Source organism: Pelophylax lessonae (genome assembly GCF_965119305.1).
Source record: "Pelophylax lessonae genome assembly, chromosome: 4".
NCBI lineage: Eukaryota > Metazoa > Chordata > Amphibia > Anura > Ranidae > Pelophylax > Pelophylax lessonae.
Window position 1 is genome coordinate 12,557,401 of NC_138771.1, and position 27,439 is coordinate 12,584,839.

A 27,439-nucleotide genomic window follows, 5' to 3' on the forward strand; every position below is an offset into this window, starting at 1 on the left:
ATAAGGTGGCACTGATAGGCACTGATAGGCTGCACTGGTGGGCACTGATAGGCTGCACTGGTTGGCACTGAAAGGTAGAACTGATCAGGAAGCACTGATTAGGCTGCACTGATAGGTGGCACTGATAGGCGGCACCAATGGGCACTGAGAGGTGGCACTGATGAGGCACAGATTGGCAGCACTGATGGGCACTGATAGGTTGCACTGGTAGGCACTGATTAGCAGTACTGATGGGCACTGGTAGGTGGCACTGGTGGGCACTGATTAGCAGTACTAATGGGCACTAGTAGGTGGCACTGGTGGGCACGGGTAGGTGGCACTGGTTAGCAACACTGGTGGGGACAGTGTGGGACCGATGTCCCTCTTACAGAAGAAAGTGATCAGCTTTATGTTTTTCTCCTCGCGTTGTCAGCATGAGGGAAAAAAAAAAGCAGATGATTGGCTTCTGCATACATTACATGATCAGCTGTCTTTGGCTGACAGCTGATCACGTGGTAAAGGGCCGGGATCGGTGAACACAGAGTGTGCTGCCCGGGAAGCGGACTTGGACATCCTCCCGGCATTTTAGGCCAGGGCTGTAGCTTTCTTTCAGCTTTAGAATTATCATGGACTGTGAAAAATGTTGCATTTAATTTGGAAATCAAGGTCCCAGAGTCTGGAGGAGGAGTGGAGAGGCATACGCCACTTCCATATATTACTTCCATAATTCCCTGATATCCTTTTTAAGAACTGGTGCCCAAAACTGCATTGCATATTCCAGATGAGGTCTTACTAATGATTTGTACAGGGCAAAATGATATCTCTCTCTCTGGAGTCCATGCCTCTGTTAATACAAGAAAGGACTTTGCTTGCTTTGGAAACCGCATCTTGGCATTGCATGCTACTATTAGGCTTATGATCTACCAGAACACCCAGATCCTTCTCCGCTATGGATTCCCCCAGATCCTTCTCCGCTATGGATTCCCCCAGATCCTTCTCCGCTATGGATTCCCCCAGATCCTTCTCCGCTATGGATTCCCCCAGTTCCTTCTCTGCTATGGATTCCCCCAGATCCTTCTTTGCTATGGATTCCCCCAGATCCTTCTCCGCTATGGATTCCCCCAGATCCTTCTCCATTATAGATTCCCCCAGATCCTTCTCTGCTATGGATTCCCCCAGATCCTTTTCCGCTATGGATTCCCCCAGATCCTTCTCCGCTATGGATTCCCCCAGATCCTTCTCCGCTATGGATTCCCCCAGATCCTTCTCCGCTATGGATTCCCCCAGATCCTTCTCCGCTATGGATTCCCCCAGATCCTTCTCTGCTATGGATTCCCCCAGTTCCTTCTCTGCTATGGATTCCCCCAGATCCTTCTTTGCTATGGATTCCCCCAGATCCTTCTCCGCTATGGATTCCCCCAGATCCTTCTCCATTATGGATTCCCCCAGATCCTTCTCTGCTATGGATTCCCCCAGATCCTTTTCCGCTATGGATTCCCCCAGATCCTTCTCCGCTATTGATTCCCCCAGATCCTTCTCTGCTATGGATTCCCCCAGATCCTTCTCTGCTATGGATTCCCCCAGTTCCTTCTCTGCTATGGATTCCCCCAGATCCTTCTTTGCTATGGATTCCCCCAGAAACTTCTCCGCTATGGATTCCCCCAGATCCTTCTCCGCTATGGATTCCCCCAGATCCTTCTCCGCTATGGATTCCCCCAGATCCTTCTCCGCTATGGATTCCCCCAGATCTTTCTCCGCTATGGATTCCCCCAGATCCTTCTCCGCTATGGATTCCCCTAGATCCTTCTCCGCTATGGATTCCCTGAGATCCTTCTCCGCTATGGATTCCCCCAGATCCTTCTCCACTATGGATTCCCCCAGATCCTTCTCCGCTATGGATTCCCCCAGCTGTACTCCCCCTAGTATGTATGATGCATGCATATTCTTAGCCCCCAAGTGCAGAACTTTACATTTATCAACATTAAACCTCATTTGCTACATAGTTGCCCAATGAAACAATGCATTGAGGTCGGCTTTTAAGTTGGAGACATCCTGTAAAGAAGTTATTTCACTGCAAAGCTTGGTGTCATCTGCAAATACTAAAATGGTACTTTTAATCCCAGACCCCATATCATTTAAAAGATATTATATTATAAGTATATTAAAAAGTAAGGGTCCCAACACTGAACCTTGGGGTACACCACTGATAACCTTACACCATTCAGAGTAAGAATCATTAACCACTACTCTCTAATAGTATTTATTTCCTGTGATCATCAGCTCCATTTAATGGCCATAATGCGGTGTTTCCCTGATTCACTCTATTCTTATGAATGAAGAACTTGAAGTTTATAATAAATTTAATATTCAGACAGCTTTATTTTCTTTATTTTTTCATAGATAGCGGGCCCTCCAATCAACCTCTCAAGCCTCGTCCTTATGCGCCTGGGCCGATTGGCTACTCAATTTACTGAGAATCAGTTACGACAAATCTCCCTGGAAGATTGGCACGTAATGGAAGTTTTAGGTGAACAGAAAGAATGGCCCGTGAACCAGGTAATTACACTCAAAACATATCAGAGATGACTTCCCCAATGTTTTCTATGTCAGAGGCACATGGCTCTGAGGTTGTAAGGGAGCCTACCTTCCTGCAAATGGTTCATACTACTATGTATTCTTTTTTTGTTCACTTCTGGAAAGGCAGCCATAGACCTGAAAGGGAATTTATTGTGTTCTTGTACAGTATATAATTTTTATTTTCAGAGCTAAAAAATACAAAAAGTAAATTATAAAAAATGACGTCCTTGCTTCGGCAGGACATATGCTAAAAAATTGGAACTATACAGAGAAGATTAGCATGGCCCCTGCGCAAGGATGACATGCAAATTCGTGAAGCGTTAAAAAAAAAAAAATGACATATAAATATGTAATGTTTATTTCCAGCCAGCAGGTGGAGCTCTTTTGCACATGTTTACGAGCCGCTTCACATATATGCAATGACAGACATCGCATGTGATTCGTAGCGCACTGCTCTGCAAATCACATACAATGTCTGAGCAATGCAAATTCAGCCATACAGATTGTATGGCTGAATTTGCATCGCATTCGCAATAAACTTGCACAGGACCGCACCAGAATCAGTATGCATGGGTGTTCACACCTATGTGATCCAATTCTTGTCCGAACTGACAGTTAGCACTGCGATATGCAAACTGATCTGGGGGTGTCGTTAACTTTGTATTGACACCCCCAGCGATTCGCATATGGCAGTGTGAACTGCGAGTCGAGTGTGATGCGGGAACCCGCAGTGGATATGCAAGGTTCTCGCATCGCATATGTGTGAACCGAGACTAAATGTCTTCTTAACGTGATTGTAAAGGTTCAATTTTTTTTAAATAATAATAAAAAAACATGTTATACTTTCCTGCTCTGTGCAAGGATTTTGCACAGAGCAGCTGTAACGCTCCTGCGTTTTATGTATGGTGTGGATTTTCAGCTGCAGAAATATTCCACTTCAGTAGTCATGTAAGAGAAACGCTGAGATACCATTCCCAACCCTCAATGACGACTCATGTGTGGAAGGTCTCAATTCAGCAAATAAATACACAAACTCAATAAGATGTTTCCTAGAGTGACTTATGTATATAGTAACACAGTGATGATAGACTGAAGAGATAGGTTGGGTGGAGATGGTAGATGACAGACACTTGAAGGTAAGATAGTAGCAGATGGATGCAGATAGGTTTAGCAATCATGTATGGTAGTAGATGACAGAGTAGCAGGTGGACATACAAGAGAGATCAACCCAGTGCAGGAATAGGTGGGAGTAGGCTCAAGAGCTAGCAATCTAGATATGCAGATGTGGTAACAGTCCTTACTATGCAGAGCTAGATAGTGTAAGCTTTAGTATAAAGTTTATAGAGGTCTCCCCTATGGGGTACTTATCACTAATAGTAATGTAGCCGAGGGGAGGTTCAGGAAGAGCGGATGATCCAGTAGCGGGATACAGGGATCAGCGCAGCGTGGTTCCGTCAGCGAGGTATGCTTGCAAGCATGAGAGCTTTAAGCCAAGTTAGCATCAAGGTGCAAGGGTGTTTGAACGAACACATGTGAGTGAGAGCCGGCGATCTAAATAGCCATCCAGTCCGGCGCTCAGTGATGACAGCATCAGTCTTAAAGGGAAACACACCTATATGTGCTTCATCTATCTAGGTAGATGGAAAGCACCCGGAAATAATGTGATAGGAGGCACTGAGAGTGCCAGAACCTTACAGTACCCCCCCCCCCCCCGTAAGGCCGGCTCCGGAAGGCCTCTAAGGCTGGTTGTCGATATAAGAATCGGAAAAGACTGGTTGCCGATACGAGAATCGGATAAGACTGGTTGCCGATACGAGAATCGGATAAGACTGGTTGCCGATACGAGAATCGGATAATACTGGTTGCCGATAGGAGAATCGGATAAGACTGGTTGCCGATACGAGAATCGGATAAGGCTGGTTGCCGATACGAGAATCGGATAAGACTGGTTGCCGATACGAGAATCGGATAAGACTGGTTGCCGATACGAGAATCGGATAATACTGGTTGCCGATGTGAAAATCGGAAAAAAAAAAATGGTTGCCGATATGAGAATCGGATCAGGTTGGTAACCGATCTGAGAATCGGATCAGGTTGGTAACCGATCTGAGAATCGGATCACTTGTTGCCGATACGAGAATCGGATAAGATTGGTAACCGATGTGAGAATCAGATCACTTGTTGCCGATATGAGAATCGGATCAGGTTGGTAACCGATGTGAGAATCGGATCACTTGTTGCCGATATGAGAATCGGATCAGGTTGGTAACCGATCTGAGAATCGGATCACTTGTTGCCAATACGAGAATCGGATAAGATTGGTAACCGATGTGAGAATCGGATCACTTGTTGCCGATATGAGAATCGGATCAGGTTGGTAACCGATGTGAGAATCGGATCACTTGTTGCCGATATGAGAATCGGATCAGGTTGGTAACCGATGTGAGAATCGGATCACTTGTTGCCGATATGAGAATCGGATCAGGTTGGTAACCGATCTGAGAATCGGATCACTTGTTGCCGATATGAAAATCGGATCAGGTTGGTAACCGATGAGAATCGGATCACTTGTTGCCGATACGAGAATCGGATCAAGTTAGTAACCGATATGAGAATCGGATCACTTGTTGTTAGGGTGTCTGCTACATGAACCCCTCACTAGAATAGGACGCATAACCATCCGAAGTAATCCTAGTAGTCCTAGCAACCAATGCTTCTTCAAACATCCTCAGATCCTTCCTACATACCACCGTGCCATTAGAAGCGCGTACGCAGTCAGGTGCAAGAATCTCAATGTTTTCATTGGAAGCTAAAAATGTGCTTGCAAAAATAGGAGTATCTATACCAACATCTGCCAATTTCTGGGTGTCCTTTTTTGATATAGGACGGGGACAGGGCTGGCAACAGCCTTGGTAATTTCCAGGCTGTTTTTCAGGGAAGACCGTTCGGATTCGCCTGGCCTCCATTGGGAGAGCCTTAGGCCTATGGGGTCTGGTTGGGCAGAATGTAATGAAATGTCCCCCTTCTCCACAATAAAAACAAAGGCCACAGATTCTCCTGTGATCTTTTTTTTTTTGTAAGGACAACTTAGTATGTACGGCACCAATCTCCATAGGCTCCTCATCCATCTCTGTAGGATCATGGTTCAAATGAGATGTGTCAGAGTGACAAGGCTGACTGTTTAAGGCAGGCTTGGACCATGACCAGGCAGGATCACCATATTCATTTGGTTTCCTTTTTTCCCAAGGTAGCCGGGGTCTGCGGTTACCTGGAGCAGGTTTAGGAGTAGATTTTTGGGAGGGGAGACACTGGGAGTGCATCGCAATTGCAAATGATTCCCAATTGTCTAGGATCAGACTTTTTTCTTGCAGTTTCTCGTATGCCCACGTTTTCATTTTGCCAGAAAGCAAATTAATGGCAGCATGCACTTTAATAAAGTCATTATGATAGGTCCTAGGCTTAAGGATAAATAGGAGCTCACAATCCATACGAAAAAAAAGAAAAGAGGAACGGGAACCATCAAACTTGTCTGGTAGAAGGACAAGAGGTTCTGGGGGTTGAGCAGCAGTAGGCTGTGTCAGTCTGGTCACCTGCTGCGTCAGAGCCTGATTGTCTTCTTTTAATACAGTAATTGCGTGTATTAACGCAGTTACTTGTTGTGTTAACTGTGTCACCTGAGTGGTCATTTCTGCTGAATCCATTTTATCGGTTCGTTCAATCTGTAACGCTCCTGCGTTTTATGTATGGTGTGGATTTTCAGCTGCAGAAATATTCCACTTCAGTAGTCATGTAAGAGAAACGCTGAGATACCAATCCCTCATCATGTGTGGAAGGTCTCAATTCAGCAAATAAATACACACACTCAATAAGATGTTTCCTAGAGTGACTTATGTATATAGTAACACAGTGATGATAGACTGAAGAGATAGGTTGGGTGGAGATGGTAGATGACAGACACTTGAAGGTAAGATAGTAGCAGATGGGATGCAGATAGGTTTAGCAATCATGTATGGTAGCAGATGACAGAGTAGCAGGTGGACATACAAGAGAGATCAACCCAGTGCAAGAACAGGTGGCAGTAGGCTCAAGAGCTAGCAATCTAGATATGCAGATGTGGTAACAGTCCTTACTATGCAGAGCTAGATAGTGTAAGCTTTAGTATAAAGTTTATAGAGGTCTCCCCTATGGGGTACTTATCACTAATAGTAATGTAGCCGAGGGGAGGTTCAGGAAGAGCGGATGATCCAGTAGCGGGATACAGGGATCAGCGCAGCGTGGTTCCGTCAGCGAGGTATGCTTGCAAGCATGAGAGCTTCAAGCCAAGTTAGCATCAAGGTGCAAGGGTGTTTGAACGAACACATGTGAGTGAGAGCCGGCGATCTAAATAGCCATCCAGTCCGGCGCTCAGTGATGACAGCATCAGTCTTAAAGGGAAACACACCTATATGTGCTTCATCTATCTAGGTAGATGGAAAGCACCCGGAAATAATGTGATAGGAGGCACTGAGAGTGCCAGAACCTTACAGCAGCCCGTTCCTCCCCTTCTAGGGTCCCCCGCTGGCGCTTCTGGCTCCTCCCCTTCATCGGATGCCCCCACGGAGGGCTGCTTTACAAGGAGGCACCTGAGTGCATGCGCTCCTGAGTCCCGCCCCCCGCGTCACTGCATTTGATTGACAGTAGCAGGAGCCATTGGCACTTTGCTGGAACAGATGGGCTCAGGTAAGAAAAACAAACAAACAAAAAACAACTGACAATTTTGAAAAAAAAAAAAAACAATATTTTTTACTTTCTGCTATAAAACATACCAAAAAAAAAATTTTAAAAAATCTAAATTTTTCATCAATTTAGGCCAATATGTTGTTTTCCTGCTACATATTTGTGGTTAAAAATCTCAATAAGCGTATATTAATTGGTTTGCGCAAAAGTTATCGCGTCTACAAACTAGGTGATATTTTTTTGGAAATTGTATTTATTTATTTTGTTACTAGTAATGTCGGTGATCTTATATAGCAGGACTACAACATTGCGGCGGGCAAATTGGACACTAACTGACACTTTTTTGTGCAGAACATTTAGGAGGTGAGGGTTGGGGATCCCAAATATTGTAGCAGATCACTTACAGACTATCTAGATCTGTGTCCAGCTTCACAGTGTCAGAACCTTTAAGCCGACCCGGCAACACTGTAAGCATGTTCTCAAATTTCAGTGCGTTTTCCAAGTGAGTCATCAGGCCCTTCTGAGGGTCCAGCCTTCTTCCTGGCTCTCTCCAGCAAGGGGCCTCCCCTGGGTCTCCTCCCTGGCACAGCTTCCCCCAGACCAGGCAGGACAGCTCCAGGACCTCTTCAGCACACGTCAGGCCCCAAAACAGGCCATTGGGCCCAGTGTTGCTGACCAGTACATTAGTGTGATGGCTTAGAAGAACTTAGAAGAATGTTCCTTGGGAAGATTGCCCCTGCCCTATAGATAGCTAAAAAGACATTGTTCACAGTGATTATTCATCTGAGATGCAGAAGTTGGTCAATGCTCAAGGAACCCCTAGCAAGCTCGGAAGGAACCCTGGTTGAAGCCTGGTCTAGGGGATGCCCTTCTGAGATTTATTGTTTGCAGAACTTTACCAGGAGAGGGAAAAAAGGGCATGGGTTACTCCAAGAACAATTAGCAGAGGTCACTCTTCTCTTGGTAAAGGGAGCACAGTCTAGCTCTCACAGCTGGGAACCATGAGGTAGTTTACAGAACAGTCTATTTCCCCATTGCTGGGGACCATGATATTAACTTTGTTGAACTCCAAGATCCAGATCGAGAGATAGCTCCAAAATAGATAAAGTCTAATAGCTGGGGACCATGAGATAGCTCCAGAATAGATAAGGTTTCATAGCTGGGGACCATGAGATAGCTCCAGAATAGATAAGGTTTCATAGCTGAAGACCATGAGATAGCTCCAGAATAGATAAGGTTTCATAGCTGGGGACCATGAGATAGCTCCAGAATAGATAAGGTTTCATAGCTGAAGACCATGAGATAGCTCCAAAATAGATAAGGTTTCATAGTTGGGGACCATGAGATAGCTCCAGAATAGATAAGGTTTCATAGCTGAAGACCATGAGATAGCTCCAGAATAGATAAGGTTTCATAGCTGGGGACCATGAGATAGCTCCAGAATAGATAAGGTTTCATAGCTGAAGACCATGAGATAGCTCCAAAATAGATAAGGTTTCATAGTTGGGGACCATGAGATAGCTCCAGAATAGATAAGGTTTCATAGCTGAAGACCATGAGATAGCTCCAGAATAGATAAGGTTTCATAGCTGGGGACCATGAGATAGCTCCAGAATAGATAAGGTTTCATAGCTGGGGACCATGAGATAGCTCCAGAATAGATAAGGTTTCATAGCTGAAGACCATGAGATAGCTCCAGAATAGATAAGGTCTCATAGCTGGGGACCATGAGATAGCTCCAGAATAGATAAGATCTCATAGCTGGGGACCATGAGATAGCTCCAGAATAGATAAGGTTTCATAGCTGGGGACCATAAGATAGCTCCAGAATAGATAAGGTTTCATAGCTGAAGACCATGAGATAGCTCCAGAATAGATAAGGTTTCATAGCTGGGGACCATGAGATAGCTCCAGTATAGTAAGGCTGGCCATACATGTTCAATATTCTTGTACAATTTCCTGTTAGATTTACCAAAAACCATATAATATGAGGTCAAAACTAAACACCACTTTCAATTGTATCCAATTGGGCAGGTCTTTGTACTACATAGTTGAAGGCAAATCTAAAGAAAATTGTACAGAAAATTGTAAGAAAATTGTATAATGTATGGCCAGCCTTAAAGTCTCATAGCTGAGGGCCATGAGGTAGCTTAAAAATAGTTAAAGGAGTTGTAAAGGAAGAAGGTTTTTTATCTTAATGCATTCTTTGCATTAGGATAAAAAAAACCTTTTGTGTTCAGCAGCTCCCCTCAGCCCCCCTATTACTTACCTGAGGTCCCTGTCTGTCCAGCGATGTCCACAAGTGTCTCAGCTGACCGAGATTCTCTTTCCTGATTTCCTGATTGGTTGAGACACAACAGTGGTGCTATTGGCTCCCGCTGCTGTCAATCAAAGTCAGCTAGCCAATCAGTAGAGAAAGAGGGGGGGGGTTGGGGGGGGGCTCCAAGTCTGAATGGACACAGGGAGATGTGACTTAGCTCAGGTGCACCCATAGCAAGTTGCTTGCTGTGTCGGCACTGAACAGGAGGGAGGGGCCAGGATCACAGAAGAGGCACCCAAGAAGAGGAGGATCCAGGCTGCTCTGTGCAAATCCACTATTTATTTAGTTATTTTTATAGGAAAAGAAAAACAAGACTTTGCAATCACTTTAAAATCTCATAGCCTAAGACCATGAGATAGCTCCAGAATAGTTGGGTAGCTGGGTACCATGCGTTAGCTCAAAAAAAGTTAGTTTCATAACTGGGGACTATGAGATTGCTCCAAAATAGATAAGGTCTCATAGCTGGGGACCATGAGATCGCTCCAAAATCGATAAGGTCTCATAGCTGGGGACTATGAGATAACTCCAAAATAGATAAGGTCTCATAGCTGGGGACCAAGAGATAGCTCCAAAATAGATAAGGTCTCATAGCTGGGGACCAAGAGATAGCTCCAAAATATATAAGGTCACATAGCTGGGGACCATGAGAGAGCTCCAAAATAGATAAGGTCTCATAGCTGGGGACCATTAGAGAGCTCCAAAATAGATAAGGTCTCATAGCTGGGGACCAAGAGATAGCTCCAAATAGATAAGGTCTCATAGCTGGGGACCATGAGAGAGCTCCAAAATAGATAAGGTCTCATAGCTGGGGACCACGAGAGAGCTCCAAAATAGATAAGGTCTCATAGCTGGGGACCATGAGAGAGCTCCAAAATAGATAAGGTCTCATAGCTGGGGACCAAAATAGATAAAGTCTCATAGCTGGGGACGAAGAGATAGCTCCAAAATAGATAAGGTCTCATAGCTGGGGACCATGAGATAGCTCCAAAATAGATAAGGTCTCATAGCTGGGGACCATGAGATAGCTCCAGAATAGATAAGGTTTCATAGCTGGGGACCAAGAGGTAGCTCCAAAATAGATAAGGTCTCATAGCTGGGGACCATGAGAGAGCTCCAAAATAGATAAGGTCTCATAGCTGGGGACCAAGAGATAGCTCCAAAATAGATAAGGTCTCATAGCTGGGGACCATGAGAGAGCTCCAAAATAGATAAGGTCTCATAGCTGGAGGGGGGGGAATGAGAGAGCTCCAAAATAGATAAGGTCTCATAGCTGGGGACCAAAAAAGATTAGGTCTCATAGCTGGGGACCAAGAGATAGCTCCAAAATAGATAAGGTCTCATAGCTGGGGACCATGAGAGAGCTCCAAAATAGATAAGATCTCATAGCTGGGGACCATGAGATAGCTCCAAAATAGATAAGGCTGGGGACAATGAGATAGCTCCAGAATAGTTAAAGTCTCGTAGCTGAAGACCATGAGGCAAGTCTCTTCAACTATGCTGCTTTAAGAAGTCAGTCAGGGTCTCTAATCACAAGGCCTAGAGCAGCTACATCCTTAGACTTGATCCCTTAATGGAGAGGTCAAGCATTTAGTCCACTGAGGCTACAGGGGCAAGCGGCTTCCTGAAGCTTACAGGTCCATCCCTTGTGGAGGGAAAGGGAATCTCCTCAAGGCTTCAGGCACTTTACCACCTCCCAGACCACCTTCTGGGCACACCTCCGTAGGGATTGGCCAGTAAATCACTGGCTTTACAGAGCAAGCCAAAAACTAAATTTGCCTATCATTCTATACTAGGGGAATACTACAGTGACAAAGAGTGTCCCTATTTGTTTTTGATCCTTGATATTAATTTTTGGGTGTTTTTGTTATTTTAACACTAAAAAGTGATAGATTTATCACGTTAATGTTGTTGTAAAACAGTATGGTACGGCATAAGCTGGAATTCCCTGGACTTTCAGAGTGAGCAATGGAAATACTTCCTGGATTGCGTTTCAGTGAATTGAAAGCAGTTCAATAAATTATTTAGCTTGTCCTGACTTGATGTCCCTGTACACTGGCTCACTTTACAGGAGGGACTATAAAGAGTTTGTCATTTTTATTTGTGCAATTTGCATTATTTTTGGACAAGCCAAGCTTAGACATAAACTATTGCAGAGTGTTCTCTGAATGGTGCCTGTGCTGAAAGTCCATCCTCCTGTGTTCACAGCAGTGTTATTTTCATCAACTAAAACATTTTCCTCCAAATTTTCTGCCTGCTTCCGCTCCCTGCAAACAAGTGACTCGAGTCTGTAGCATGCTTTGCTTGTGCAGCCAGCAGCATTGCAGGCCTCCGAGTCCTCAGACCACCGCCCAGAGCAGCACTCTGCATTACAGGTCTCCTGATGAGTGTCCCACTCCCAACAAGGACCACCCAGAGCAGAGAGCACTGTGAGTGTGTAAATTACAATCACAGGCCTCCCCTCACACCACTGTCCATTCGGAGCACTGTGAGCATTACAGGCCTTCTCTGACCACTGTCCATTCAGAGCACTGTGAGCATTACAGGCCTTCTCTGACCACCAGCATTCAGAGCACTGTGCATTACAGGCCATCCCTCAGACCTGGGACCACCATCCAGAGCCAGCACTGTGCATCATTAAAGGCCTCTTAGAGTGAGACCACCATCCCAGGGCACTGTGTACATTACAGGCCTCTCTCATACCACCATCCAGAGCACTGTGCAGCATTACATGCCTCTCGGACCACCGTCCAGAGCACTGTGCAGCATTGTAGTCCTCTCAGACCACAACCCAGAGCACTGTGCAGCATTACAGTCCTCTCAAACCACCATCCAGAGCACTGTGCAGCATTACAGGCCTCCTCAGACCATCATCCAGAGCACTGTGCAGCATTACAGGCCTCTCAGACCACCGTCCACAGCACTGTGTAGCATTACAGGCCTCTCAGACCACCGTCCAGAGCACTGTGTAGCATTAAAGGCTTCTCAGACCACCGTCCACAGCACTGTGTAGCATTACAGGCCTCTCAGACCACCGTCCACAGCACTGTGTAGCATTATGGGCCTCTCATACCACCGTCCACAGCACTGTGCAGCATTGCAGTCCTCTCAGACCACAACCCAGAGCACTGTGCAGCATTACAGTCCTCTCAAACCACCATCCAGAGCACTGTGCAGCATTACAGGCCTCCTCAGACCATCATCCAGAGCACTGTGCAGCATTACAGGCCTCTCAGACCAACGTCCACAGCACTGTGTAGCATTACAGGCCTCTCAGACCACCGTCCAGAGCACTGTGTAGCATTAAAGGCCTCTCAGACCACCGTCCACAGCACTGTGTAGCATTACAGGCCTCTCAGACCACCGTCCACAGCACTGTGCAGCATTTCAGGCCTCCTCAGACCACCGTCCAGAGCACTGTGTAGCATTATGGGCCTCTCAGACCACCGTCCAGAGCACTGTGTAGCATTACAGCCACCCCCCAGAGCATTGTGCAGCATTACAGCCACCCCCCAGAGCATTGTGCAGCATTACAGCCACCCCCCCAGAGCATTGTGCAGCATTACAGGCCTCCTCAGACCGCCCAGAGTGGCTAAATTTGTATCTGTGAGTTTGTTCAAACCTTAATACCATAAATATTAACATATTAAATTTTTTTATTCCAGGAGTAGATAATAGGTTTGGGAATTCTATAGAAATGCTTAAATACTGCATTACAATTTAACTAAACACATCAGATTTTAGTTGACTAAAATGATTTTATTCTACTAAAATGTACTGGAGATTTTAGTCGACAAAAATGCGACTAAAACTAAAACAATTGCAGATGACTAAAATGCGACTAAAACTAAAATGGCATTTTAGTCAAAAGGCTATAACTAAAACTAAATCAAAATTCGATGCCAAAATTAACACTGGTTCACAACGCAGCACGGCAGACTGTCAGCAAAGGACCTGAAAGCTTGTGGAGATCACTGTAGTAGCGGTGTAGTAGAGGCAGGGCTTTTTTTCAGCGGGAACGCGGGGGAACGCAGTTCCGGCACCTCTAGCACTGAATGCATGAAATGGCAAGGGGTGTTGAGGTGTGCCGGAGAATCTATTGTTGCTGGGATTAATTTGTTGCTGGGAGGGATCTACTATTGAGGGAGGGATCTACTGTTGGCTGCTGGAGGGTCTATTTAAGCTGACTGCTAGGATATCTATTGTTGCTGGAGGGGTCTATTAATGCTCTGATGGATCCATTGTTGCTTGGGGGGTACTTTGTTGTGGGAGGGTCCTTTGTTGCTGGGGGAAACTATTGTTAAAAGGGGGGTGTATTGTTGCTGGATGCAGTGAATATATATTTTATGGCTTATCAATAACAAATTCCATAAAATTATACAAAATTATACTTGGTGGAACTGGGAGGTGGATAGAGGGAGGAATCAAAGAATGGTGCTCAGAGGTGGGTAGGGGCGGAGACAAGGGGTGACTTGAAAGGGGAGTTCCTGCACCTTTTCTATGAGAAAAAAAGCCCTGAGTAGAGGTGTCTATATAGGGATTTCCACCATTCCACAGGTATAGTATATACATAGTAAGGCAGGCCAAAAACGGAGCAAATTTATTTCCTGCAACGGTTTCCGGTTGCAGGAAACAAAATTCTCTCCATTCTCCCATCAACACAATGGTGACTGGGGAATCTCTTTGGCTGGGCCATTGGCTTCTTCCAGCGGGGGGCGGGGAGAAGACAGTGATTATCACTAGTGGCTATAGGAACTGCTAACGATATTCACAAGAGAATCCGGCAGGCTGGTTGAACCCAAGTTGATCGATCGACCAATCAACTGTGTACATTCAGCCTGCCCATTGAAGGTTCGAGTCTTGTATGGTTCCTGCTGAGCCGGCTGATATTGGAACTGTGTATGACGGGCCTTATATTGGAATTCTTTTTTAACCACTCCCATACTGGGCCATTTCTGGGACTCCGCTCCTACATGTAAACACGATAATTTTTTTTGCTAAAAAATTACTCAGAGCCCCCAAACATTTTATATATATATATATATATATATATATATATATAGATACAGTGCATGTGTGTATATATATATATATATATATATATATATATATATAGCAGAGACCCTAGGGAATAAAATGGCGGTCATTGCAACTTTTTATGTCACACAGTATTTGCGCAGCAATTTTTCAAATGGGTTGTTTTTTGGGGGAAAAAAACAGTTTTATGAATTAAAAAAACAAAAAACACAAAACACTAAACCCCCAAATATTATTGTGTATTTATAATTTTTTTGCAAAGACTCTAGAGAATAAAATGGCAATCGTTGCAGTATTTTATGTCACACTGTATTGTCTTTCAAATGCAATTTCTTGGGAAAAATAAACACTTCAAGGAATGAAAAAAAACCAAACCATAAAGTTAGCCCAATTTTTTTGTATAATGTGAAAGTTGATGTTACGCTGAGTAAATAGATACCTAACATGTCACCCTTTAAAATTGCGCACCCTCGGGAAATGACGCCAAACTTCGGTACTTAAAAATCTCTATGGGCGACGCTTGAAATTTTTTTACAGGTTACCAGTTTAGAGGTACAGAGGAGGTCATGGGCTAGAATTATTGCTCTTACTCTAACAATCAAGGCAATACCTTACATGTATGGTTTGAATGCTGTTTACATATGTGGCTGCGACGTACGCATGCGAGCCCGCGGGGACGGGGACACTTAAAATTTTTCTTTTTTATTGTTTATTTTATTTTTTACACTTTCCCTTAATTTTTTTTTTGATCACTTTTAATCCTATTACAAGGAATGCAAACATCCCTTGTATTAGGAATAGTGCATGACAGGTCCTCTTTATGGAGAGATGTGGGGTCAATAGGACCTCACATCTCTCCTACAGGTTAGAAAGCCTGAAATAAAAAAAAAAAAATCAGCTGTACAGCCGAGATCACCGCAGTATTGACAACTGCCAGGCCGGGCGTGACTTTATGACGAGATTCATAGACTGGTCCTCGGCAGTCTCTATGGTGTACTTCTACCACTGGAAGATTTCTTCTCCGGCTCGCAGATCGCACAGACGTGCTGATAGAGGCACTGAAGGGCGGCGGGAGGGGGGGGGGGGTGGTTGGTTAATTTCAGAAGGGCTTTATTACTTCAAACTCCTTTATATTGGCATATGGAATTTACAAATGCAGCAATTTAGAAATCGAGTGAAAGGTTCAGCACTGGGGAACACTTTTTTGATAAGTACTGCATTTTATAAACAACTATATTAGAGCTGCACAATTAATCCTTAAAAAATTGCGATCTCGATTCAACTCGCCTCACGATCCTAATCCGGCATTTCCACGATTCATGGTACAGTGCAGAGACGTTCTCTGCTCAGAGCAGTCAAAAAAAAAAAAACAGCCGGCAAAGTTTATCACAACACATTGCTAAGCCTGAGAAATAAAAAGAAACATTTTATCATTTGGTTCTTTTAGATCAAAGGGATGAACTTCGGTTTATAAATTAGGTCAGTTTAACCAATAAATGACAGCCTTTTTCTGACACTTGTTGCTTACAAGTTAAAATCAGTATTTTTTGCTAAAAGAAATTACTTAGAACCCCCAAACTTTATATATACCGTATTTATCGGCGTATAACACGCACGGCCGTATAACACGCACCTAAATTTTAGGAGAGAAATTTCAGGACAAAAGCTGAAATTTAAAATAAACAGCCTTGAACTCTTTGAACATTTTTTTAAAATGCAGTCTCACCAGTGCCCACGAATGCGGCCTCCTCATCAGCGCAGTGTCCATCATTGCAGCCGCGCCAGCGCAGTGTCCATCATTGTAGCCTCGCCAGCGCAGTGCCCAAACATGCAGCCTCGCCAGTGCAGTACCCATAATTGCAGCTTCGCCAGCGCAGTGCCCATAGTTGCAGCCTCACCAGCGCAGTGACAGTAATTGCAGCCTCGCCAGTGCACTGCCCATAATTGCAGCTTCGCCAGCACAGTGCCCATAGTTGCAGCCTCACCAGCGCAGTGACAGCAATTGCAGCCTCGCCAGCGCAGTGACAGTAATTGCAGCCTCGCCAGCGCAATGACAGTAATTGCAGCCTCGCCAGCGCAGTGACAGTAATTGCAGCCTCGCCAGTGCACTGCCCATAATTGCAGCTTCGCCAGCGCAGTGCCCATAGTTGCAGCCTCACCAGCGCAGTGACAGCAATTGCAGCCTCGCCAGCGCAGTGACAGTAATTGCAGCCTCGCCAGCGCAGTAACATTAATTGCAGCCTCGCCAGCGCAGTGACAGTAATTGCAGCCTCGCCAGCGCAGTAACAGTAATTGCAGCCTCGCCAGCGCAGTGACAGTAATTGCAGCCTCGCCAGCGCAGTGACAGTAATTGCAGCCTCGCCAGCGCAGTAACAGTAATTGCAGCCTCGCCAGCGCAGTGACAGTAATTGCAGCCTCGCCAGCGCAGTGCCCATAATTGCATCTTCACCAGCGCAGTGCCCATAGTTGCAGCCTCGCCAGCGCAATGACAGTAATTGCAGCCTCGCCAGCGCAGTGACAGTAGTTGCAGCCACGCCAGCGCAGTGACAGTAGTTGCAGCCACGCCAGCGCCATTGACACTATTAGGATCACTTTTTGAAAACGTCCAGGAAGCAGCGCCGAGGTAGAAGGGGGCGGGCGGGACCGAGGAGATGGAAGGAATGCACGCGCTGTCATCGGAAGTCCCAGCGCCTATGATAGACGTTGGCATAGGAGGCGGGACTTCCGATGACAGCGCGTCCTTCCTTCTCCTCGGCCCCGCCCGCCCCTTCTACCTCTGGGCGCTGCTTTCTGGACTTTTTTTTTTTATATCAGTTTATAACACGCACAGATGCTTTTTCCTCCATATTTAGGAGGAAAAAGTGCGTGTTATACGCCGATAAATACGGTATATATTTTTTTAGCAATGACTCTAGAGAATAAAATGGCAGTCATTACAATATTTTATGTTACACTGTAATATTTTTCCTATGCAATTTTTGGGGGAAAAAAACACTTCAAGGATTGATAAAAAAAACAAACAGTAAAGTTAGCCCAATTTTTTTTGTATAATGTGAAAGATAATGTTACACCGAGAATTGTGATCTTTATTTTAACCACTTCTGGACCGGAAGTTACCCCCTAAATCAGTGGTCCTCAACTCCGGTCCTCAGGGCCCACTAACAGGCCAGATTTTAAGTATTACCTTGGGGAGATGCAGACTAGAGTACTGCAATCACTGAGCAGCAAATGATATCACCTGTGATGTATTTCAGTTATCTTGCAAATCTGGCCTGTTAGTGGGCCCTATAGGCCAGGGTTGAGGACCACTGCCCTAAATGACCAGGCAATTTCTGCGATTCGGTACTGAGTTACTTTAACGGACAATTGCGCGGTTGTGCGACGCTGTACCCAAATTGGTGTCCTTTTTTTCCCACAAATTGTGCTTTTTTTTGGTGGTATTACCTGTGGGATTTTTTTTTTTTGCGCTTTAAACAAAAAAAGAGCGACAATTATGAAAAAAAAAGAATATTTTTGAGTGCCGGTTCACACTTGTGCTGCTTGCGCGATCGCATGTAATTCTGAGCGCACTGCTCCTTCGTTACATGCAATCTGATGTCTTTGTATGGCTGAATTCGCACTGTATCCGCAGCAAACTCGCACAGGAGGCATTTTTTGAGCCGTCTCAGAATCAGATCGCACAGTGGTTCACACTTGTGCGATCCGATCCTGTGCGTACTTGCAGATCGCACTGCGATATGCGATCAAACTGGGGGTGTCGTTAACATTTAATTGACACCCCCAGCGTATCGCATATGGCAGTGTGAACTGCCTCTTGTGCGGATGCGATGCGGGATCACGCTGCACATTCGCAGCCTTCCCGCATCGCACAAGTGTGAACCGGCACTCACATTCTGCTATATAACATTCCCAAGAAAAAAGAAATGCAAAAATATAATTTTTTCATAATTTTAGGCCAATTTATATTCTGCTACATATTTTTGGTAAAAAAAATACCAATAAGTGTACATTAATTGGTTTGCGCAAAAGTTATCGAGTCTACAAATTACGGGAAAGATTTATGTCATTTTTATTTATTTGTTTGTTTATTTTTTTACTAGTAATGGCGGTGATCTGCCATTTTTAGCGGGACTGCGACATTGCGGCGGACAGGACGGACCCCTAACTGACATTTGTTGACACTTTTGGGGGGACCAGTGACATTACTACAGTAATCAGTGCTAAAAATGAACTTTTTATTATATTTATTGGACATTTTTTCACACTAATTTATGTTTGTTTTTTTTAATTAATTTTCTTATTCACTTCAGTATATTTAATCACAAGTGCGACTTGTTTATATTTATACTTTTTGGGGTGTTGTCACACTTGAAGTTGCTGCTTACAATTTTCATTATTATTTTTATGTTAGCAATAGCGCGGTTATATCCATTTCTTACAGTGCTAAAAATATGCCCTATTACTGTACTAATGACACTGGCAGGGAAGGGGTTACAACACCCAGGGACGATCAAAGGGTTAAGTGTGAGCCTAGGGGGTGCTTTCTAACTGTATGGGGGAGGGACTTGTGGAATCAACACAGAGACCGGTGTTCCTAAATAGGAGGATCACAGGCGCTCTGTGTTGATTCCTGAGAGAACAACGGTCTGCTGTGTTTACAACAGCAGACCATCGTTCTCTCTTCACAGGGAGCGATCGCGGGTGTCTGGCGGCAATCGGCCCCGTGGATTGGCTTCCCCGCTGGCGTGCTTCCAGGAGTGCTCCCACAAACCGACATACCTATACCTTGGTTTGTGCAGCCGAGCCAGCCTGCCGCATGTATATCTGTGGTGGGCGGTTGGCAAGTGGTTAAATGACTAAGCCTTTTTCAAACTTGTTGCTTACACGTAAAAATCAGTATTTTTTGCTAGAAAATTACTTAGAGCCCCCAAACATTATAAATATTTTTAGCAAAGACTCTAGAGAATAAAATGGCGGTTGTTGCAATATTTTATGTCACACTGTATTGTCTTTCAAATGCAATTTTTTGGGAAAAAAAACACTTCAAGGAATGAAAAAAAAACTAAGCAGTAAAAGTTAGCCCAATTTTTTTGTATAATGTAAAAAAAGAGGTTAATCCCTGATAATCGTGATCTTTATTTTAACCACTTAAGCCCCAGGCCTATTTTTGACACTTTTTTTACACTTTTTGTTTACAAGTTAAAATCAGTATTGTTTGCTAGAAAACTACTTAAACCCCCCAAACATTATATATATATATATTTTTTTAGCAAAGACCCTGGAGAATAAAATGGAGGTCATTGCAATATTTTTTGTCACGCAGTATTTGCGCAGCGGTCTTTCAAACACTATTTTTTTTTTTTTAAATTACGAAAAATCACATTTCACTGCATTTAAAAAAAACTAAACAGTAAAGTTAGCCCATTTTTTTGTATATTGTGAAAGAGTGTAGCTCTTTTTTTTTAATTATTGCTCACGCTCTGGCGATCATGGCGATACCTCACATGTGTGGTTTGAACAGCAAATTAATTTGCGGCGCGACTTCAGTATACATTTTCTTTCGTGCGCGAGCTAACGGCGACATGGGCGGCTAAAATGTTTTTTTTTTTTTCCTATTTATTTTATTTTTTTAATTTTAACACAGGTTTTTTTAAAAAATAAAAAATCTGATCACTTTTATTGCTGTCACAAGCAATGTAAACATCCCTTGTAATATGCAGTGACAGGTACTCTTTATGGAGGGATCGGGGGGGGGGGGGGGATGTGACAGTAATAGCAGTGACAGGTACTCTTTATGGAGGGATCGGGGGGATGTGACAGTAATAGCAGTGACAGGTACTCTTTATGGAGGGATCGGGGGGATGTGACAGTAATAGGCAGTGACAGGTACTCTTTATGGAGGGATCGGGGGGAATGTGACAGTAATAGGCAGTGACAGGTACTCTTTATGGAGGGATCGGGGGGAATGTGACAGTAATAGCAGTGACAGGTACTCTTTATGGAGGGATCGGGGGAATGTGACAGAAATAGGCAGTGACAGGTACTCTTTATGGAGGGATCGGGGGGAATGTGACAGTAATAGGAGTGACAGGTACTCTTTATGGAGGGATGGGGGGGGGGGGGGGAATGTGACAGTAATAGGAGTGACAGGTACTCTTTATGGAGGGATCGGGGGGGAATGTGACAGTAATAGGCAGTGACAGGTACTCTTTATGGAGGGATGGGGGGGGGGGGGAATATGACAGTAATAGCAGTGACAGGTACTCTTTATGGAGGGATCGGGGGGGATGTGACAGTAATAGGAGTGACAGGTACTCTTTATGGAGGGATCGGGAGGAATGTGACAGTAATAGGAGTGACAGGTACTCTTTATGGAGGGATCGGGGGGAATGTGACAGTAATAGGCAGTGACAGGTACTCTTTATGGAGGGATCGGGGGGAATGTGACAGAAATAGGCAGTGACAGGTACTCTTTATGGAGGGATCGGGGGAATGTGACAGTAATAGGAGTGACAGGTACTCTTTATGGAGGGATGGGGGGGGGGGGGGAATGTGACAGTAATAGGAGTGACAGGTACTCTTTATGGAGGGATCGGGGGGGAATGTGACAGTAATAGGCAGTGACAGGTACTCTTTATGGAGGGATGGGGGGGGGGGGGAATATGACAGTAATAGGCAGTGACAGGTACTCTTTATGGAGGGATCGGGGGGATGTGACAGTAATAGGAGTGACAGGTACTCTTTATGGAGGGATCGGGGGGAATGTGACAGTAATATACAGTGACAGGTACTCTTTATGGAGGGATGGGGGGGGGGGAATATGACAGTAATAGGCAGTGACAGGTACTCTTTATGGAGGGATCGGGGGGAATGTGACAGTAATAGGAGTGACAGGTACTCTTTATGGAGGGATCGGGGGAATGTGACAGTAATAGGAGTGACAGGTACTCTTTATGGAGGGATCGGGGGAATGTGACAGAAATAGGCAGTGACAGGTACTCTTTATGGAGGGATCGGGGGGAATGTGACAGTAATAGGAGTGACAGGTACTCTTTATGGAGGGATGGGGGGGGGGGGGGAATGTGACAGTAATAGGAGTGACAGGTACTCTTTATGGAGGGATCGGGGGAATGTGACAGAAATAGGCAGTGACAGGTACTCTTTATGGAGGGATCGGGGGGAATGTGACAGTAATAGGAGTGACAGGTACTCTTTATGGAGGGATGGGGGGGGGGGGGAATGTGACAGTAATAGGAGTGACAGGTACTCTTTATGGAGGGATCGGGGGGGAATGTGACAGTAATAGGAGTGACAGGTACTCTTTATGGAGGGATGGGGGGGGGGAATGTGACAGTAATAGGAGTGACAGGTACTCTTTATGGAGGGATCGGGGGGGAATGTGACAGTAATAGCAGTGACAGGTACTCTTTATGGAGGGATCGGGGGGGATGTGACAGTAATAGATGTGACAGGTACTCTTTATGGAGGGATCGGGGGGAATGTGACAGTAATAGGAGTGACAGGTACTCTTTATGGAGGGATCGGGGGGAATGTGACAGTAATAGGCAGTGACAGGTACTCTTTATGGAGGGATCGGGGAGGAATGTGACAGTAATAGCAGTGACAGGTACTCTTTATGGAGGGATCGGGGGAATGTGACAGTAATAGGAGTGACAGGTACTCTTTATGGAGGGATCGGGGGGAATGTGACAGTAATAGCAGTGACAGGTACTCTTTATGGAGGGATCGGGGGGAATGTGACAGTAATAGACAGTGACAGGTACTCTTTATGGAGGGATCGGGAGGAATGTGACAGTAATAGGCAGTGACAGGTACTCTTTATAGAGGGATCGATGGTCTAAAAGACACCAAACCCCTCCACTACACTTCCATGTAACCGACATTTTTTAATACATTCACTTTTTGAAACTGCCGCCTTTAGCAGCCAAGTAACCCGGAAGTGACGTCCTGGACACCGCCTCCGGGTTACGTCATCGGAGACCCGATCGAAGCCGCTTCTGGCTCTGATCGGGACTCCATCCAGCCAACGGACGCGCCGGCTGGGTGCTCGGGTCCCTCGGTGGGACGGGAGACCCGGGCAGAGGCGCGGAAGGCGGCGGGAGGGAAGTCAGCCGACGTAGGTCTACGTGGTTGGTCGTAAAGTGGTTAAGCAAAAAAAAAATTGTGATTCTGATTTTATCCAGAATCGTGCAGCTCCAAACTATATAGATCAGAGTAAAATGAGGACAAATGAGGAGGAAAGAGGGACAGAGGGACTTTATTACAAATCATGGACAGTCCCTTGAAATCCGGGACAGTTGGGAGATATGTAAATACACGGCACAGCAGGCACATATCGGGAATATGAAATGTTGGGGTAACAGATTCTTTAATGAATAAATTGGTTCTTACAGCTGAAGATTTTAGCCAGTGGATTTCTGAGCTCCAGCGGTCTCACTGCTCAGGCTCTGGACTCGGTGCAATTGGCGGCTCTCGGGTTTGCACTATGTGGGCTCCCAGCGGAGGACATGGGACAGATACAAGGAAGTGAATTCTGGTGAGTGATTTGTTACATTAATATACTGTATAATCACCGGCCACTTTATTAGGTACACCTGTTCAATTGCTTGGTGACACAAATTGCTAATCAGCCAATCACATGGCAGCAACTCAATGCATTTAGGCTTCTAGACGTGGTGAAAACGACTTTCAGAAGTTTAAACCGAGCATCAGAATGGGCAAGAAAGGAGATTGAAGTGACTTTGAACGTGGGATGGTTGTTGGTGGCAGACGGGCTGGTCTGAGTATTTATGGGATTTTCACACACAACCATCTCTCGGGATTACAGAGAATGATGGGAAAATTAGAAAATATCCAGTGAGCGGCAGTTGTGTGGAGGAAAATGCCTTGTTAAGGTCAGAGGAGAATGGGCAAGACTGGTTCCAGATGATAGAAAGGCAACAGTAACTCAAATAACCACTCGTTACAACCAAGGAATGCAGAATACCATCTCTGAAGGCACAACACATCCAACCTTGAAGCAGATGGGCTACAGCAGCGGACGATCACACCGGGGGCCACTCCTGGCAGCTAAGAACAGGAAACTGAGGCTACAATTCACACAGGATCACCAAAACTGGACAATAGAAGATTGGAAAAACGTTGCCTGGTCTGATGAGTCTGGATTTCAGCTGCTCTTATATGTATGGGTGGTTCCTGCGCTATCTGAGGATGTGTGTGTTTCCCTTCTTGCTGCTGCACCACAGTACTGGTACCAGGAACCAGTTAATACAATGTATACAATTTTGGTTGGTGGTGCGCTTCAGAAGTGGACATAAAGTAAAATAAAGTGAATGTATAAACTGACGTGGTAAAACGTGTTCTAGTGATAAAAAGTGTTGTCGCTGGATAATACAAGGTGATCAAATTAATTCATATATAAATATCATATATAAATATCAATATAAGTAAACCATTCCAGTATATCTTCTATACAATAAAGTATATACAGTTGAGCGTCGGTATATATACAAGTTTTAAAAGATATGCTCTTATAAACAAATGATTTTACTCGTTTTTGGACTATCTCTTCTGTATGTTTTAAGATGTATAAACTGTGAACATGTTTGGGTATACGCAGCACATGTATTCATTTAGATAAAAAAACGATCTACAACCTCACTTCCGGTGTAAACATTGAAGGAATAACATTAACAATACACCTGTTTTTAAAAGCAATATGGCGGAGCGAGTACATCCGCCGGAACTTCGCTTACAAGGTTTTTAAAAATGGCCGCGACGGTACTTCCGGTCCGGCTTATATAAATAAACGTCACATCCAGTATAGGCCACTCCCTGAGGAAGTCACGTGATGTGACGTAACGCGTAGGAGGAGCCGCCAGACTACCGGAAGTGACGTTAGAGATCGGAGCGATAACGCTCCCCACGTTGTATTGAGACTTTATCTGCAAACAAATGATCTACAAATTGTAAGTGCAACTACGTTTTTAATAATAAATCTGATTTGACATACTGCACCATGATTGCCCTCTGTTTTCACTGAGCCCGAGGCCACGATAAGAAGTTAAGGACGTAAAGTTGATGCACCCCAAAATACTAACAGGACAGGACAGGAAACACTCGGAGGTTGGAACAATATACCGGAATAAGTAAAAGCCTATATGATACTCGGAGAGCTTTGTATACAGGCGCAATACACACCTTATTGAGGTGAGAATATAGAGCACCTAGATGTGACACCTGGTGGAGGCAACAAGTCACAACACCCATATTTTGCATGAGAGCACCTTGTTTTATTTGATGATATCGAAGGGAATTACACCTGATTCTGGATTTTTGTATATATGGACACTATGAACACAGCACTTAATTTATTTATTTATTTTTGATTGAAGAAAAATAGCACATAGCACTTTGTACCTTTTTTTGAAGTTTATTTATATTTATATCTTGTCTACGGCATATTTATTGATATCTCTTAGGAAAGTTTAAACACTCAGCACTTTATTGTATAGAAGATATACTGGAATGGTTTACTTATATTGATATTTATATATGATATTTATATATGAATTAATTTGATCACCTTGTATTATCCAGCGACAACACTTTTTATCACTAGAACACTTTTTACCACGTCAGTTTATACATTCACTTTATTTTACTTTATGTCCACTTCTGAAGCGCACCACCAACCAAAATTGTATACATTGGATTTCAGCTGCGACATTCAGATGGTGGGGTCAGAATTTGGCGCATGGATCCATCCTACCTTCTATCACCGGTTCAGGGTGGTGGTGTAATGGTGTGGGCGGAGGGAAAACGGTTCAGGCTGGTGGTGGTGTATTGGTGTGGGCAGAGGGTAACGGTTCAGGCTGGTGGTGGTGGTTTAATGGTGTGGGCCGAGGGTAATGGTTCAGACTGGTGGTGGTGGTGTTATGGTGTGGGCAGAGGGTAACGGTTCAGACTGGTGGTGGTGGTGTAATGGTGTGGGCCGAGGGTAATGGTTCAGACTGGTGGTGGTGGTGTTATGGTGTGGGCAGAGGGTAACGGTTCAGCCTGGTGGGGGTGTAATGGTGTGGGCCGAGGGTAACGGTTCAGACTGGTGCTGGTGGTGTAATGGTGTGGGCAGAGGGTAACAGTTCAGGCTGATGGTGGTGGTGTAATGGTGTGGGCGGAGGGTAACGGTTCAGGCTGGTGCTGGTGGTGTGTGGGGGCGGAGGGTAACGGCTCAGGCTGGTGGTGTAATGGTGTGGGCGGAGGGTAATGGTTCAGGCTGGTGGTGGTGGTGTAATGGTGTGGAGCGAGGGTAACAGTTCAGGCTGGTGGTGGTGGTGTTATGGTGTGGGTGGAGGGTAACAGTTCAGGTTGGTGGTGTAATGGTGTGGGCGGAGGGTAATGGTTCAGGCTGGAGGTGGTGGTGTAATGGTGTGGACCGAGGGTAACAGTTCAGGCTGAAGGTGGTGGTGTTATGGTGTGGGTGGAGGGTAACGGTTCAGGCTGGTGGTGGTGGTGTAATGGTGTGGACCGAGGGTAACGGTTCAGGCTGGAGGTGGTGGTGTAATGTTGTGGGTGGAATGTAACAGTTCAGGCTGGTGGTGGTGGTGTAATGGTGTGGGTGGAATGTAACAGTTCAGGCTGGTGGTGGTGGTGTAATGGTGTGGGTGGAATGTAACAGTTCAGGCTGGTGGTGGTGGTGTTATGGTGTGGGTGGAGGGTAACGGTTCAGGCTGGTGGTGGTGGTGTAATGGTGTGGGTGGAATGTAACAGTTCAGGCTGGTGGTGGTGGTGTAATGGTGTGGGTCGAGGGTAATGGTTCAGGCTGGTGGTGTAATGGTGTGGGCGGAGGGTAACGGTTCAGGCTGGTGGTGGTGGTGTAATGGTGTGGGCAGAGGGTAACGGTTCAGGCTGGTGGTGTAATGGTGTGGGTCGAGGGTAACAGTTCAGTCTGGTGGTGGTGGTGTTATGGTGTAAGCGGATGGTAACGGTTCAGGCTTGTGGTGTAATGGTGTGGGCGGAGGGTAGTGGTTCAGGCTGGTGGGGGTGTAATGGTGTGGGCGGAGGGTAACGGTTCAGGCTGGTGGTGGTGGTGTTATGGTGTAAGCGGATAGTAACGGTTCAGGCTTGTGGTGGTGGTGTAATGGTGTGGGCGGAGGGTAGTGGTTCAGGCTGGTGGGGGTGTAATGGTGTGGGCGGAGGATAACGGTTCAGAGTGGTGGTGGTGTTATGGTGTAAGCGGATAGTAACGGTTCAGGCTTGTGGTGGTGGTGTAATGGTGTGGGCGGAGGGTAGTGGTTCAGGTTGGTGGTGGTGTAATGGTGTGGGGGAGGAGGGGGGGTAACTGTTCAGGCTGGTGGGGGTGTAATGGTGTGGGCGGAGGGTAACGGTTCAGGTTGGTGGTGGTGTAATGGTGTGGGCGGAGGGTAACGGTTCAGGTTGGTGGTGGTGTTATGGTGTAAGCGGATGGTAACGGTTCAGGTTGGTGGTGGTGGTGTAATGGTGTGGGCGGAGGGTAATGGTTCAGAGTGGTGGTGGTGTAATGGTGTGGGGGAGGAGGGGGGGGTAACGGTTCAGGCTGGTGGCGGTGGTGTAATGGTGTGGGGGAGGAGGGGGGGTAACTGTTCAGGCTGGTGGTGGTGGTGTAATGGTGTGGATGGAGGGTAACGGTTCAGGCTGGTGGTGTAATGGTGTGGGGGGGGGTAATGGTTCAGGCTGGTGGTGGTGTAATGGTGGTGGGGGGGATATTTTCTTGGCACACTTTGGGCCTCTTAGTACCAGTAGAGCATGGTATAA

The 27,439-nt window shown here is 45.4% G+C and overlaps 1 protein-coding gene across 1 annotated transcript in view; it reads left to right on the top strand.

The window, feature by feature from the left end:
* Positions 1-2,418: 2,418 nt before the first annotated feature.
* LOC309552205 (stereocilin-like) overlaps positions 2,419-27,439 on the top strand; it is a gene marked incomplete at its 5' end in the record, with an annotated part of 44,856 nt that continues 19,835 nt past the window's right edge. Inside the window, 2 exons of the mRNA XM_082253041.1 lie at positions 2,419-2,535; positions 23,041-23,183. Of these exons, the coding sequence (XP_082109167.1) occupies positions 2,419-2,535; positions 23,041-23,183 (260 nt within the window). The remainder of the gene's footprint in view (positions 2,536-23,040; positions 23,184-27,439) is intronic.